The sequence below is a fragment of the Chrysochloris asiatica genome, unplaced genomic scaffold, assembly GCF_000296735.1.
Source record: "Chrysochloris asiatica unplaced genomic scaffold, ChrAsi1.0 scaffold00041, whole genome shotgun sequence".
Classification (NCBI taxonomy): domain Eukaryota; kingdom Metazoa; phylum Chordata; class Mammalia; order Afrosoricida; family Chrysochloridae; genus Chrysochloris; species Chrysochloris asiatica.
Window position 1 is genome coordinate 3063558 of NW_006408559.1, and position 16240 is coordinate 3079797.

Consider the following 16240-nt stretch of genomic DNA (forward strand, 5'->3'; position numbering starts at 1 on the left):
CGTCTCTGCTAGAGACCAATGCAATGTACCATGGCTGTCTCAAGGCAAAGTACCAGTGTGGTTGTGAGTACGAGCTGGACTGACCATTTCTTTTGTGAACATCACATTTACTTGGAAGAAAAATGTATAGGAAAACTCTGATCATTTAGACTTGGGTATTTAGCAGGCATGTTTTCAAAAAGGAATGGAATGAGCCTGTGGTTTAGAGGAAAACATGATAGTATTTGCTGTCAGTGATAAAATTTCTAGCTAGCATCAGAAATTTGGAAGTTGATGTTCCATCAGGAGCTGGACCACTTCCCAATATTCAAAGACTTTTCTAAGGAGCGAGATGGTGAAATTAATGGTGTGATTTGTGATTTCTATTGGATAATGAAATGTAGCACCATTTGAAAGATCTACATAACTCAGTGAATTGTCATTTTCCAAACGCATGATGTTACAAAATCACACAAGAATAAAAGATCCAATCAACGTCCAAGACAGACCAATGGATTTTAATGTAACCAGCCAAGCATGGGAAGTTCCATTGAGGTGATTTCAGATTCCATATGGCAACTAGCTTTTAAGAAACTACCAGCTGAGTTTGGGTGTGCTATCAAAGAAAAATAGCCACAACTATCTGAAACAGCTATTAAAACATTCCACCCTTTTCTAACTACAAGTCTGTGTGAGGCCAGATTTTCTTCATCTACTTCAACCAAAACAGCATATTGCAACAGATTAAATACAGAAGCAAACAGGAATCCAGCTGTCTTCTAATAAGACAGGCATGAAAGAGGCTTGTCCAGAAAAAAAAAGTAAAAAAATGTCATTTTCACAGTTAATATTTTGTTGCTTTGGAAAATAGTTATTTTTCATAAAAATATTTATGCTTGTAATAGATGGAATAATAGTGTTCTTTTTAGATGAAATAGTAAATAAATATTTTTAAGTTCTCAGTTCAAAATTTTAATACAGCAAATAAGAGAGATAAGCCACATAAACCAAAGCTCTTTGGGATCCTCAATTTTTGAGTGTGGACGGATCCTACGACCAAAAGGTTTTGAGAATTTGATGATCCTTCTGATCAACATAACGAAAGAAGAAACAAAAAGAGGAGGCCTGACTATTAAGACAGGAGCCTGGGTGGCACAGTGGTTAAAGTGCTTGACTGAGAATTGAAAGGTCAGAGGTTTGAACCCACGAGCTGCTTTGAAGCAGAAAGATATGGTAGCCTGCTTTCATCAAGGTTAGTCCTGGAAACCTATGCCACACCTAAATCCACGGCCACTGAGCAACTCAGACTCATGCTGTTGTTACATGCCGTCGAGTTGGCACCGACTCCTATGACCAACAGAACGAAACACTGCCCAGTCTTGTGTCAACCTCACAACTGTTGCTACGCTTGAGCCCTTTCCGACTCTGAGACTATACATCTTTAAGAGCACAATCAGCCTCATCTGTCCTCCAGAGCAGCTAGTGGGTCTGAGGTACTGATGTGCAGTTAGCAACCAAATGCCTGTTGTATTGTGTCCTTTTTTAGGGTTGCTGTGAGTCAGAAGTGACTGGATGGCAACGAGTCTGATTTCAAACTATTAAAGAGGACATTCATTTTTAATTTGCAGATGATATCGCAATATACCTAGAAACCTTATGAGAGTACTACTAGGATATGGAAAACACACTGTTAGACAAAAAATAAACACTAACATGCCATTTAGAAAATCCCCCAAATATTTATGGGAACAGGCAGTCTTATCTTTCTCCCAAGGAGACCTTGCAGTCGGCAGCTCAACATCTAACCCACAGCACCATCAGGGTTCCTTAATTAGAAAAGAATGAAGCAAATCTCACAGCATCAGCTGCAGATATAAAATAGGCTCTCCTAGAAACAAATCTATTGAGAAACGTAAAGGGCCTATAAAAACTTATAAATGACTTATACAAACTTGACCTAGGCACATTAAAGATTACCTGGGTTAAGAGGGAGACCTTATTAAAGTGTTAATACTTTCTAGATGTAATTTTTAATCCCAATGGAATTAAAAACAACAACAATTTAAAGGAATTTTATAGATGAGATGAGAGAAAATTATATATATGTATGTGTGTGTGTACTTGCTTTACCAGAGGGCAACATATATTGAAAAAGAAAATGGTATAGAACAATACAATAGAGAAGATGAAAAAAAAAAATATCCTAGTCTAGAGTGACTTTGGTGAGCTCCACTTTTGCTTTGTTTAAATTACATAAAGCGTGTGACTCGGCTTCAAAGATGAAAAAAAAAAATCCTAGAATATATATTATATATTTTAAACATGATATCACAGACCAGTAGGTAAAGGGAAAACTATTTAACAAATGGTGCTGGGAAATTTGATTATCTAGAAAAAACTAATTTTGATAATTGTCTCACATTACACACCAAATTACACATTACAGATAGATCAAATATAGAAAAAATAAATCAGTAAAACAAACCAACAGCAGAAAATACAGTTAGTTGAATGACAATTAATATATATATATATAGCAAGCCAACAGAAAGAAAATTAAAAGGTGACTAACAAACCAGTAACACTATCTGTAGTATACATAGATGAGAAAAGGTTAATTTACTCATTTACAAGGAGTATTTTTTTTTTTAATGAATTAGCTCTTTAATTTAGAAAGTTCATGTGTACAAGGTAAAAATGCAAATGGATAAAATAGCTAATACGACAAGGAAATCTTCCCACTCCATATCCTCAGGCCCTCAAGTCTACTCCACCAAGGAAAGCAAGTTCCCACACTGATATCTCTTTACTGAAACAAAACTCCATATTTCTGCGTGCATTTTCCTTCCTTCCTTTTTTACATAGACAGACTATGCCATTCACACTGCTCTATACTTGTTTTTTTTTTGTTTGTTTTTTCCTTTTTACTTAAGAATGAATGTAGCTTAGAAATTGTTCCAAATTAGCAAGTAAAGATGGATCTCATTCATTTTCAAAACTGTATTCGTTTCCATTATATACAAATGTGCCACAAAGAACTTTTCACAAATTCACTGCGAATGAAAGAAACATCCTATTGTATATATGTAAAAAAAAAAAGGGAAAGGACACAGTAAGTCCTCAAAAGAAGTCATAAATACACACACACAACACCAGCCTCAACCTCACAATCAAAGAAATTCTAATAAAAATGAGTGGGTATCATTTTTTCATTTATCAAATTCTCAAAATTTTACAAAAAATGACTACTGTCCAACATTGGCTGAAAGAGGGAGATGCTGGAGTCCTCACACGCTTTTGGTGAAGTGTAATCAGGTACAAGTACAGCCACTGTGGAGGGTAAGGAGACAGGGAAGGAGCATGCCGGGTCTTTAAACAGTTACACTTGTGGCCTGTCTGCAGCAATGTATCTTCAGGGACTAATCTTAATCAAGCAACAACTGACATACAGACACGGCAGCGTTATTTGATAAAAGCAAAAAATGAGGGTGAGTGGAAAACCTACCATGCCCAACAATAGGCGAATCATGAACTAAATTAATGTATATCCAAAGGACAGACATCACATGACAGCGTAGCCTTTATAAACATGCTTTTGAGGACTATTTAATGACAGGGGAAAGAAGCAATGGTAAATGCTAACAAGGAAGAGGCAGGAAATATAAGTCAAGGCAGGAAGCCAACTGGAGTGAGATCGAGGAGGGAAAAATGGACCAAATGCTAACAGATTATCAGCCATTTCAATTTTCTTCTTTCTAGCTCTATACTTTTTGCATTTTGCTAATTTTCTCTAAATATACTTTTAAAGAACTCTTTTTGGTGTGTGGTGAAAACAAACAAAATAAGACCTAAGCCAATTCACCAACATACATACACTTTTGAATCAGGAACAAAACCTACAAACACTAGGGAAAAAAAAGATGCTTGATTCTTTGAAAAATAAACCAGTCTGTACACAGAGCCAATCTGTCTTCCCAGCCTTTGTGAGTGTCTTAGGATTCTGTATGGGGTACTAGAAGACACTAATATTACTCACACGTTACGGTGCCCTACTTGTGAAGAGCCCATTTTGCTCTCAGAAACGAGCATGTGCCCATATGTTCTGATGTTGCAATGGCAACAAGGAATTAGAGGACCCAACACAGGTGCTTACGGAACCAGGTTCAAACTGGGAGGGCTTGCACGGGGAGATGCAATGATCTCCGTTACAAAGGAGCCCTTCTGTGTGAGAGGCAGCTGTCAGAGAGAAATTCCCGTCCTTTTTTCAGAGTCTCTTTATCCTCCTGAACAAAAGCAAGCCCAGGGAAATGACAGGAGAGTTGTGCAAACCCCAGTGTTCAGACTTCCTGAGCAAACTTGTCTTGAAATCAGAAGACAAATTCCTGGCCTACATCAACCTGGACAAAACACATTCCCCGTCAGTAAACAGCCCTGCATTGATCACTGCGCACTTCAGGGACCATAATTCTGTGTCTTCTTTTCAGGCGAGTACAACTAAAGGGCTTTATTTTCCACACGGTATTTAAGACAGGAAAGCTGGACCCTACCTATCTTTCTAGTCTTGTCTCCTACCCAATACCTACTCCTCCCTCAGGCCAAGAGACCCAGGATGGATTACTCGGTTCCCTGAGGGTTTGGCCTCATTTCCCCTATTCTGCACCTTTATCCCCCACCTTTCACTTGCACCTGCTGAGATTCCACCCTCCCTCCAATGCCCAGCTCAAAAGCATTCTCCTCTAGGGCAAAGCTTTTCTTGGCACTCTAACCGGGATGTTCCTTTCCTTCGTCTGAGCTCCATGGCTCCCTGAATCCTTCTCAGGCCACATTCCAGAATCGCTGAGGGATGTAAAACAGGCAGTGGAAGACGGTGGATTTTGTCACTAGAACTGCTTTCAGCTGGCGGCCAGGCCCAGCCCTTCAGCTCTACCTCCTTTACCAAGTGATGATTCCCTGAGGTGGGGGTTTCTCCTCTGTAAAGTGCAGAGCCGAACCGCCTTCTGTCTAGTGTTTTGTGACAACATTAAATAAGAAAATCAATGTGAAGTACCCAGCGATATAGTTAGCTTCCTTCCATACTTCCCTGACTGAATTCTGCCGTTGTTCTCCCCATCTAACACAAAAAAGGGCTCTCACACACGTGTATGAATTCCACAAGAAGAGAGCTATGTGTTGTGCTCATCTTCGCAGTCTCATGGCCCGAAACACTGCGAGCTGTAGATGCAGGTGGTTGTATGTTTTCAACTTAATTACAACTCTTAGCAACCCCATGGGACAGAGTACGGCTGCCCCAGAGGGCTTCCTAAGCTGCCAGCTTCCGGAAAGCTGATCGCCTGGTCTTTCTCCTGCAGAGTCCCTGGTGGGTTTGAACCGCCAACCTTCCGGTGCTAGCAGGGTGCTTAATTGTTGTGCCACCAGGGCTCCTCTATATACATGCCCCAAACCCTAAACCCAACCGGTTGTCACTGCGTGGATTCTGACTCATAGTGACCCGACAGGAAGCAGACTGTCACATCTGTCTCTGGAGAGAGCCATTGATGAGTTCAACCTGCTGGCCTCTGGGGTAGCTGCTGCGGTGCTTAACCGCTGCACCACCAGGGCCCTTTGTATAAAGATAGAAGGCTATGTGTGGAAGTAACTAGTAGATTAAACACATCTAAAACATTCAAAACTACAAATGCTATAGCCAGGAATCCCACTCCCTCCCCTCCTCCATCCCAGGTGACATTTCTAGAGAATAAGAAAGAAGAATTAAAGCCCCAGTGAGCATTTCTCTGAGAGGAACAACTTAATTACATGTAGGCGCATCAAAGTCCCACAGCCTGGCCAACAGAACAAATGTCCTGGTGAGTTCTACAGTCAAATGGTTGCCCGGTTACTTTCCCACACCCTCAATAATCACTCTATTACCTTCTAGCCTTTGGATCTCCTCAGCTGTTACTTCCAGTGTTTGGTCAGACAGGGAAGCAACTTGAATGGCCTGGCAGAAAAAGAGAGCAAAATGCGTCCATGTGTGTCTTTTTGTAAACAGAGGCAATCCTGTTGTTTGAAAAGACGAAGAAACACCAAAGATCTCTTATTTGAAAGCGCTGCCAGTGTCTACAACCAGAGACAGGATCGCCGGTCCCCTCATTCTGTGGGGCAGTAACCATACTGCAGATCATCACTGCAGAAGAAAAGATTAATGTAAAACATTGCACAATTAGCTTAAAAGTCCAAATGGGCAATTTAGGAAAAGAAGTAGGGATAAGAGTTTAAAAACTAGATTTGTATGTGTTCTGGTCCATACATAAATAACATGTTATTTCTTGAGAGTGCAATGACAACATAGGATGGCACCAGGAATTCTCATGAAGTAAAGAAACATGTCTGACTAGGAACCTATTGAGGACAGCATTGTTGTTTGGGGCCATCTGATTCCTTAACAGTCCTCACCACAGTTGCTGTGTCTGAGTTCACCGTTGCAACCACTGCGTCAAGCCATCTTATTGGGGGGTTTTCTCTTTTTCACTGACCCTCTACCTTACCAAGCATGATGTCATTCTCCAGGGATTGATCCCTCCGGACAACACAGCCAAAGTTTGTAAGATGAAATCTCATCCTTCTGGCTTCTAAGGAGCATTCTGGCTGTATTTCTTCCAAGATGGACTGTTTCATTCTTCTGGCAAGTCCATGGTATATTCGATATTCTTTGTCATTGCCATAATTAAAGCACTTTTTATCATCTGGCTCATAAGGCCCAGGATCCAAATTGAGTTACACCAATGCGCTTCTTGTTGAGGGGCCAGACCTTGTTCATAACTTCATTGAAGGAAGAAAGTAACTTGCCCAAAGTAACAAAACAGCCCGTGGTAGGGTAGCTTGGAAAGAAGCACATTCATAAAAGAAAAGGGAGCTTGATTTCCACTGAGGGGGGAAAAAAAAATGTCCAAACGATGCAGACCCAGACTTCTAGATTCTAAATATCAAATTAACAAGCCAAGAAAAACCAGAACCTACACCATAAATGTGATGGATCAAGACTAGAAGGTACTCTTTCCTCCCTTGTGTGAACACACACACACACCCCCAGGAATGTCACCCAAGAATCAGGAGAAACCCCTGTGCAAATATTCCCCAGAGTGGAATTTAGAAAGACTCACATAAAGGAGTATAAATTAGACATTCTCTACTCCCGGAGGGGGCGGGGAAGCTCAGTAAACTTACCAGCTGGGCGAAAGTTGTAACTTTGAGTCTCTTGAAAAGCTCATCTTTTTTGTATCTGTAATCTGAAACACAGGATAGGGCAATTATTTGCCTAGGTTTATTTTGTTTCCTTCGAGCTATTAATCCATGAATTCTTTCCTCAAGCGCCATGCTGGATTTTACAAATTATCTGTATGCATTTTACACATACGATCTTGTTTGAAGTTCATGGCAATCTGGACAGTTAGGTATGGTGGTAGTTGTAGGCCATCGAGTCAGTTCTGACTCATAGCGACCCTGTATAGGGTTTCTGAGGTTGCTAATCTTTATCAGAGCAGAAAGCGCTCACTCTCTTGTTTCTATGGAGCCATTGGTGAATTCTAACTGCTGACCTTGGAGTTAGCAGTCCAACGGGTAACTCACTACACCATCAGACTCCTCAAAAATTAAGTGTGGCAGGTTCTAGTCTCATGTCTTCATCTTTTTACCCCTTGAGCAGGCCATCAAGAAATTTCAGGTTGAATTCAAAAGCTACCTTTTTGTGTCTAGTGACTTGACCCCTGGCCTTCAATTTATTAGTACACCATTTTCCTTTCTCTGTGCTCTCTGGAGTCCTGGTGTCGCTGTGGGTTAATGCGCTAGACTGCAAAGTCGGTATGAATCCCAAGGTCAGCAGTTCAAACTCACCAGCCACTCCTCGGAAATCCAATACAGGGTCACTATGGGTCGGAACCAACTTGAAGGCACTTTACAAAAATAACAGTGCTGTCTCTGCTTTCACCATATTGTGTTATAAACAAATTTGAAAGCTACCTCAAACTCGCTTATAGAACCACATGGAATACGATACACGGCTGCATATTGCAAATGAGGAGCGATCCAGAGAAGCTGAGTGGTTCTAGGTCACACAGTTGGCAGGATGTTTGCACCAACACAGTTCTGATTCCAGCCGGAAAAGGGTCATAATCTCCCTGAGTCACACACTGTGCTAGGAACTTAGGATACGAGTTCCCTACAGCCCAGGGGGATAAAGCCGAGCACAAAGTTATGGTCGTTCTTGACAATCTACTGCTATCATCTTCCTCCAATGCCAATAAAACCCCACCTAAAACGTCACTATGAGTTCAATGCTATTATTACAAGTGGGGTCACCAGGAGCTGGGATGGATTTAAGGGCAATAGGTTTTTATCTTTACGATTCTGAGACAGAAGTTGAATGGGGTACTTCCGCACTTGTGTTCAAGAATTCTTCATATCTCATGAAACAGGTTTTTGAAAGGGAGCCAACCTCACGTTCTCAAGTAACAACCCCATAGCTGCATCTTAAGAGATCACTTCCTTAGAAGTTTCTCTGAAGACCCCTGCCAACTGAAGCGTGCCCAACGTGGAACTCCTGTCTGCTCGCCCTCTTGTGCCTCTTTTCTATGTTTTCAGATTGCAGCCATGCTTCCTTAACAGTTACCTCATTATTTCAAAATTCCTCAAGGCTGGTCAGACAACCCCCAAGGCCTTTAGACCACAAATGTCTCATAATTAAGACTCGTAACAACAAAGGAAAGGACTAAGGTATTTATGGTTTTTAAAATATATATATACCTGGGATTACTAATCATTTCCCTGAACTTTTCAAAATCATAATCATAATAAAAAACACAGCACAGACCAGCTAGTCACTTTGTAGGATGTGAACTTTGTTGACCAAGTACCTTAAGACTCAGACTCAGAAAATTATATTACTTTAAAAGCAGTTGTTGTTGTTGTTAAGTGCCACAGAATCAGTTCCGACTCACAGCAACTCCCTGTAGGGTTTCCGAGGAGCAGCTGGTGGGTTTGAACCGCAGACCTTGTGGTTCACTGTCCAGTGCTTACCTTCCATAAATATATCAAGACCCCTCTTCTAGAGAATCAAAGCTTCTCTGTTCTAAAATGTCTTAAAGAGAAAAATTTAGCTAATAACTGAACATTACTACCAGAAAAATTCTTAGAGCAGCTTCTCCCCAGCATAACAAGTAACCAACCTGGAGGGAAAGAGCTTCTAAACCCTGCCTGGATGTAGCTCCAAACGTGAAACCGAGTAACTACAGTCTTCTGCCCAACTGGCATCATACTTGCCAACCCAAAGTTATTGATGCCAATAAAAACCGGCCGTAAATCAGCTGTTGAAAACAATCAACAGCTTTCAAGTTGTTTGCCCATGACATTTATCTGTTGATGTCCTTCTGGAATGTTGACATAGTTTGAATTATGTCTTCCCCAATTCTTTCCCTTCTACGTGCAAACTGTACACATGTAAAACCCCTCTCGCCAGACAGTCCCTTAAACAAGAAATAGGCTCTGCTGTTTTCTCATGATTGGCATGTCTAATGTTCTCTGCGCAAGCATTAGAAACCCCACTGCCCATCTGCGCCTCAACGCCACGTACCTGGTTCTGGTTTAGAAGGACAGCCATCACTGGGACTTTCTGACATTATTACTCAGAGATAAAAGATCAAACTAAACGTTTTACAGTAAGTCTGCAATTATATATACATATATAAAAGTGACTTGGAAAGCTCTGTCCGTCTGTCCTCACAAGCGTGAGCAGAGCTGTAAGACGGGAGCGTCTGCTGTTCTGGTTGCCTCCAAAACTCTGAGCTGAAGACAAATACTGCTCACTTCAGATAGGTTATCAAATTCAGCTTCTCCAGCAAGTCTAGGGGCCAAGTGTGTCTTTCTCAAGTTACTGGAAACACAGAGACCTGACTATCCAGGATGGTTCACGTTGGGTCCAGCTAGTGTCATCTAACCACCAGGAACCAAGAATGGCCTTTGTCGGCTGTCAATGCACACAGTGTCTCTTTTCCCCAAGGCAGAGATGAAAGAATATTCAGATTACAAAGTTTCTCTGCATTTTCAGGTTTCTGTTAACACACGTTATTAGCAAAGGGAAGTTGGGCTTACAGGGAAAGACAAGTCAAAGGAAGCCACAGAGTGAGGTTTGTGACCTCACAAAAAAGATGAGGCATCTCAGGTAACCTGACTCAAGGGATGAGTCTAAAGTGTCGTGAAAGGCCATACTCTCCTCCCTTCTGACCCCAAAGAACACCTACAACAGAAGATGGGAGAAGAAAAGGAAATATCTTCCACAATGTAGATCCCACACTAGAACCTGAAGTAATTCTAGTCAGGGACTCCACACAAAGTGTGTGAGACGAGGTGAGGGGCACCTCCTTGCTGACTAAAAGGAAGCCACCACTTCTAAAGAAGGAGGCAGAGTGAATGGTGCCAAGGACTCGATTCCACAAGGCACTGCTCCAGAGAGATAATCTCCACTTAAGGTTTAGAGATTAAAGTAACCACGCGTCGTCATTTTATGAAATGTCTTCAGCACAGTTTTTGGCAATGTGGGCAGAACAGGGCATTTTGTATGGGGCAAGTTTCTGGTGTGAGCTCCCCTCAGCTACTGATGGTTGTAAGATGGGAGATGACAAACCAAAGTAGAAGCGGGTCAGCTGGAGTTCTGCTTGCCTTGGATGAATCAAGAGCAACAATGAAACAGAGGTGAGTACACATGATTATCTCCACACTGTAAGAATGTAACCTATGTTTGTGTATGTTGTTGTATAAGTGCCACCGAGTCAGTTCCAACTCATAGCAACCCTGTACAGGGTTTTTGAGGAGTGGCTGGTAGATTTGAACCATCAACCTTGTGGCTCAAACTGACCTTGCAGTCCAGCACATTAATCTGCAGCACCACATCAGGACTATATATGTGTGTGTGTGTGTGCTGTTGTTTTTAAGTGCCACTGAGTCAGTTTCAACTCATAGCGACACTGTATAGGGTGGGTTTGAACTTGCCGCCTTGTGGTTCGCAGTCCAGTGCTGATCATACAGCACCACACCAGACTATCTATCTGTATCTCTCTCTATATATATATATCTACATACAATTTGTTGTTAAGTGCTTTTGAGTGGGTTCTCTGTGTATATATATATATATATATATATGTTGTTATGTGCCGTGGAGTCAGTTCCAACTCATAGCAACCCTGCACTGGGTTTCTGAGGCTGTAAATCTTTATGGGAGCAGAAAGCCTCATCTTTCTCCTGTGGAACAGATGGTAGTTTCGAACTGCTGACCAAGAGATTAGCAGCATGATTCATAACCACTACGCTACCAGAGCTCCTATTCAAATCAACCTTGAAGTCCAGCACATTAACCCACAATGCCACACCAGGACTCTCTCTCTCTCTTTCTCTTCTCTCTCTCTCTATATATATGGTTGATTTGAACCTCAAGGTCAGTGATTCAAGCTCACCATCTGCTCCTCAGACTCAGAAACCCTATACAGGGTAGCTATGAGTCAGAACCAACTCGACGGCACTTAACAACAACTTACATACATATATATATATATATGTATGTTGTTGTTGTTGTTATGTGCTATGGAGTTGGTTCCGACATAGCAACCCCGTATAGGGTTTCTGAGGTTGTAAATGTTTATGGGAGCAGAAAGCCTCATCTTTCTCCCATGGAATAGCTGGTAGTTTCGAAATGCTGACCTTGCGGTTCGCAGCCCGATTTGTAACCACTACGCTACCAGAGCTCATATATATATATATATATATGTTTACATTTCAAATACATATTTACATATAAAACTCGATAAGAAGTCCTGTTGATACTGTACATTAAAAAAAGAACGTCTTTAGCCTTACTCCTCATAGGTGAAAATGCAAATAAAAACAGAGTCGGCATAAAGGTGCTTCTGCATCCACTTCTACTGTCAGGGGTTCCCCAACAGAATAGCAAGTCAAACGGAACAGAAATACTATCCTTTTAATTAAGAAGTCCTGTGTGTAAAAAACAAAAAAAGAAAAAAAACCCAGATATCTTCTGGATTTGTCATACGCTCTTGCAAGAGAATATATCAGACCCAAGTCCTGGACCGCTCCTGATCAGAGGTACCTCTCCTGTCATTAGTAAATTACTCTCTGGACACAGGCTTCTCCTACTTAAGCTATGAGCAATTCCATCTCAGAAAATAGACATTTTGACTTCTTCACTTCAGCTCTTGATGCATGCTAGTTTATGTCAGTTCTAGACACAGGACAAACAATGAACGGTGTCATGCGAGGGCCACGCGCTCAGTGACTACTAGCTTGTTTTTGTGTACGATTTTTTTTTGAAAGGATGGGCATGAAATACGGTTTTTAATGAAAAGAGAACCGGACTGCAGTGTGTTGACAACACATAATAATACCACATTCAGTATACGCTCTTTCTTCCTCATACCTCTAAGTCTTCCATAAATACCCTCTCTAAGTTATAATACTCAAAGGGATGTTATGGAAGACGAGAGATACCGTTGTCCAATCTTGTTGTTGTTGTTGTTGTTAAGTGCCGTTGAGTCGGTTCCGACCCATAGCGACCCTGTACAGGGTTTCCGAGGGTGTAAATCTTTACGGGAGCAGAAAGCCTCATCTTTCTCCTGCGGAGCGGCTGGTAGTTTCGAACCGCTGACCTTAAGGTTCGCAGCCCGATTCGTAACCACTACGCTACCAGAGCTCCTTCTTGTCCAATCTTAGGTATAAAGAAAATAAGAGGACAGGATAAAACTGAGACCATGAGGACTATAGAGAAGCTCCGCCTTCCGACATTCATGTCTCCTAGAGAGGAAGACCCCCCAACGAGATGAGATGGGCAGCAATGAGCACAGTGGTAGCAGCTATGGGCTCAGGCATAGAAGGAATTGTGGGATGGTCCAGGGTCAAGCGCTGTTTCATTCTGTTGTACACAGGGTCACTTGCTATGGGTTGGAACAGACTCGATGGCACCTAAGAACAACAACATGGAAAAGGGGGGAGGTCCTTAGCCCTGGTGGGATGCTAAAGGATAAGTATGGGACTGGTAACCGCAGTGTCAGTACTTGAAACCCACCAGCGGCTCCTCAGAAACCCTATACAGGGTCTCCGAGAATCAAAACCGACTCAATGGCACTTACCAACAGCAACATTGGAAATGGGGTAGGGCCCTGGGTGGTGCAAATGGCTTGTATGTGACTTCTACCCTGAGGAGTCTTGGTGTGGTGCTGCAGGGTAAGCACTGGACTGCTAACTGCAACGTCCATGGTTCAAACCCACCAGCCGCTCCTCAGAAACACTATACAGGGTTGCTCTGAGTCAGAACCAACTTGACCGCATTTAACAAGTACCCTAAAGGTTGGCAGTTCAGGCCCACCCAGAGGCACCATGAAGATACTAATTGAGACAGCCCCGAGGAGCACATTGGCTCAGTCAGACACAGAGTCGCCATGAGCTGGCGGTCACACACGGGCACCAGGATTGTTGGTGCTTTTATAGACTCACAGGCCTGAATCTTGGTAGCTGGTAAGAAGGATGTATGTGGTGTTTCCCCCTCCTAACCACCTGCAGCTCCCCCACAGTGACAGGTAGGTCTCAGGCCCCACACCTAAGTGTGTGTTCGTCAGAGAGCCTGGTACGGTGATTAATAAATGTCCCACAGCATCAATGAAGTTACTCACTTTTTTTCATCTCCTCTAGCTTCTCAGTGTATTTTGTCAGGCTGCTTCCTAGAAAGAGAATCAGAAATGGAAGAGAGGTGATGCTTGTACAATATGAGGAACACGATTCAGGTCACGGAATTGTACATGCAAAAACACTAAAGTTACAAACGCTTTGGTATATATTCTTTACCATACTTTCCTTTAACTAAGGACAGTATTGATGAGGGAGATACTACAAGATACGAAGGGCAAAGGCCAGATTTTCCTTCAGTCATTTATTTCTGATGAGTCACCCTTGGTCTCAAATCCCCATTAGTAAATCACGTACATGAAACTTGCACCATGAGGGAGTGATTACAACACAACCGGCACGCGGCAAATAAATCAATACTTGAATTCTTCCTCTTTTTTGTTTTTTAAGAGAGAGAATATGGATTTTAGATTAGATTTTAATGGAAGAAGATTAATAACCCTGTAAAAGTAGAAAGGAGAATTAGTATTCCCTAGGCTTTCCCATCTTGTTCTGGGAACAACACTCTAGACAGAAGGCCTCACAGAGTTAGCAGTTTGGGGGGTCATACAGCATCATTGGCAGCCACGGAGATGAGAGAAATGTTTTGGTCAAATATAGGTAAGTTGGCTGTGAATCACATAAACATCCAGAAATTCCAGGCATCTCTGATGGTTGTTTTACATCCTTTTTATTTTCTTTTCTTTTTCAAAGTTTTCTTCTCCTTTTGTTGTTGTTGTTGTTGTTGTTGTTAAGTGCCATAAAGTCGGTTCCAACCCATAGCAACCCTGTGTAGGGCTTCCGAGGAGTAGCCGGTGAACTTGAACCGCTGACCTTGCAGTTGAAATGGCTTTGCAGTCTGGTGCATTAGCCCACAGTGCCACACCTCTTTGTGGGCAGATAGGCAGCAGAGGAAAATGAAAGAGGCGATGTCCTTTGGGTATCTACAATATTCCCTGTGGCTACCCAAGCAACGCTTTCCTCGCCATTTGTCCTGGCGGGTTCCCGCTCTTTCCTGAACTCGGTCTTCCTCTGTTTACGCTGACGCTGCAGCCCGAACCAGACCACACAGTTTGTAGACTGATTTCCTGAGCAGTAACAGCAGTCTCACCATGGGGAGCGTCCCTGGCACTCTTGTTTTATGGTCTGCTTCTCTATAACATTATATGTTAGCCAATGTGGTTTGGACTGTTTTCCTACATTAAAACTAGGCCAGGATTAGTCTGGTTCCCGAATGAACCAAATTCTCGCTCTCAAACCAGGGGCTACTATTAGTTTTTTACTGGGAATGCTTCAGTTGAGTTCAATTCAACCCAGCAAATTCTAGCTGGCACCTAAAAGACAGAGAAAAAGAAAAAAGAAAATGTTCAAGGTAATTTTCTCATTTGTGGAACTGTGCTTATAATTTTTTGAGACTTGATAAAATTTGATCAAATCTGGCCTCAACTGCAGATAATAGAACTGCTTCTAATACACGGCATGAGCTGATATTTTTAAGAACTATTCTGAACCTCTGGGTGAGAAGCAGAGAAAGAAAATCTGTGCTCAAAAAAACTACACTTGCGAAGAATAACCTTAATTCATTTGTTATTATGAAATCTTGACCAAAATTCCACTGCGTTTGTTTTTTTAAAAATTCCTCTGAAGACACATATTCTCTGTAAAGGGCCCAAAGGGAAGATTTGCTACAATCCTAGACCCAGACTACAGTCTTCCGAATGGGACGAAGCCAGCTCAGGCTGCACGCAAGGCATACTGAGTAATCGCAGCATGGCCCAAAGGTCACCAAAGAGCAGGGCTAGAACTAAATAGGATCTTTCCCAGGTTCTTTTGACTGGACTTGACCTGAGATGTGACCAGATGACCTGTATTTCCCAGTCCGCCCTGATTGAGACTTGAACAGACCTGACCATGACGATGGGGGAGGGGCCAGGGCAAGGCAGTATGCGGTCCACCTTCCCACAGTCCTACTCTGAAAATATTTTCCACGGTAGTTTTTGGTTACACATTGCCAAGTCTCTCACAGTTGTGTGTCATAAAATGCTACGGTTGGCTGGTTATGTGCCATGGAGTCGGTTCCAACTTATAGCGACCATGTATAAGGTTTCTGAGCCTGTAAATCTCATCCTTCTCCTGTGGAACAGCTGGTAGTTTCAAACTGCTGACCTTGAAGTTAGCAGCTCAACATGTAATCGCTACACTACCAGAGCTCCTTACAAAATGTTACAGTTACTTTCTTTTGCTTAGGTAAGCTGTAGGCAGCCCAGGCAGGACACTTTCAGGAGCTCGGGTGGTGCTGTCACTAAACACGAACTGAATGGTCGGCTCCAGAGGATCTGAGACCTGGCAATCTGCCCCTGTGACAATTACTACTCTGTCACATGGGATCACGATGAGGGGAATCGTCTTAAAGGCACCTAGCAACAGTCAGGAAACAAAAAAGGATTACTGACTTGTCCCGTGATGAAGCAAGTCAGTAACTTAGCCAAGACCAGCAGCCTCAACCTCCTGGCTTCTAGTAGTGGTGATGGTGGTAATGGTGGTGATGGTGGTGATGGTGGTG

At 42.4% G+C, this 16240-nt stretch overlaps 1 protein-coding gene across 1 annotated transcript in view; it reads right to left on the reverse strand.

Moving 5' to 3' along the window:
* Nucleotides 1-16240, reverse strand: part of CEP41 (centrosomal protein 41kDa) — a 69965-nt gene that overhangs the window by 6820 nt on the left and 46905 nt on the right. Inside the window, exons 3-4 of the mRNA XM_006861221.1 lie at nucleotides 7183-7244; nucleotides 5887-5956 (exon numbers count right to left, since the gene is read on the reverse strand). Coding sequence (XP_006861283.1) covers nucleotides 5887-5956; nucleotides 7183-7244 — 132 coding nt within the window. The remainder of the gene's footprint in view (nucleotides 1-5886; nucleotides 5957-7182; nucleotides 7245-16240) is intronic.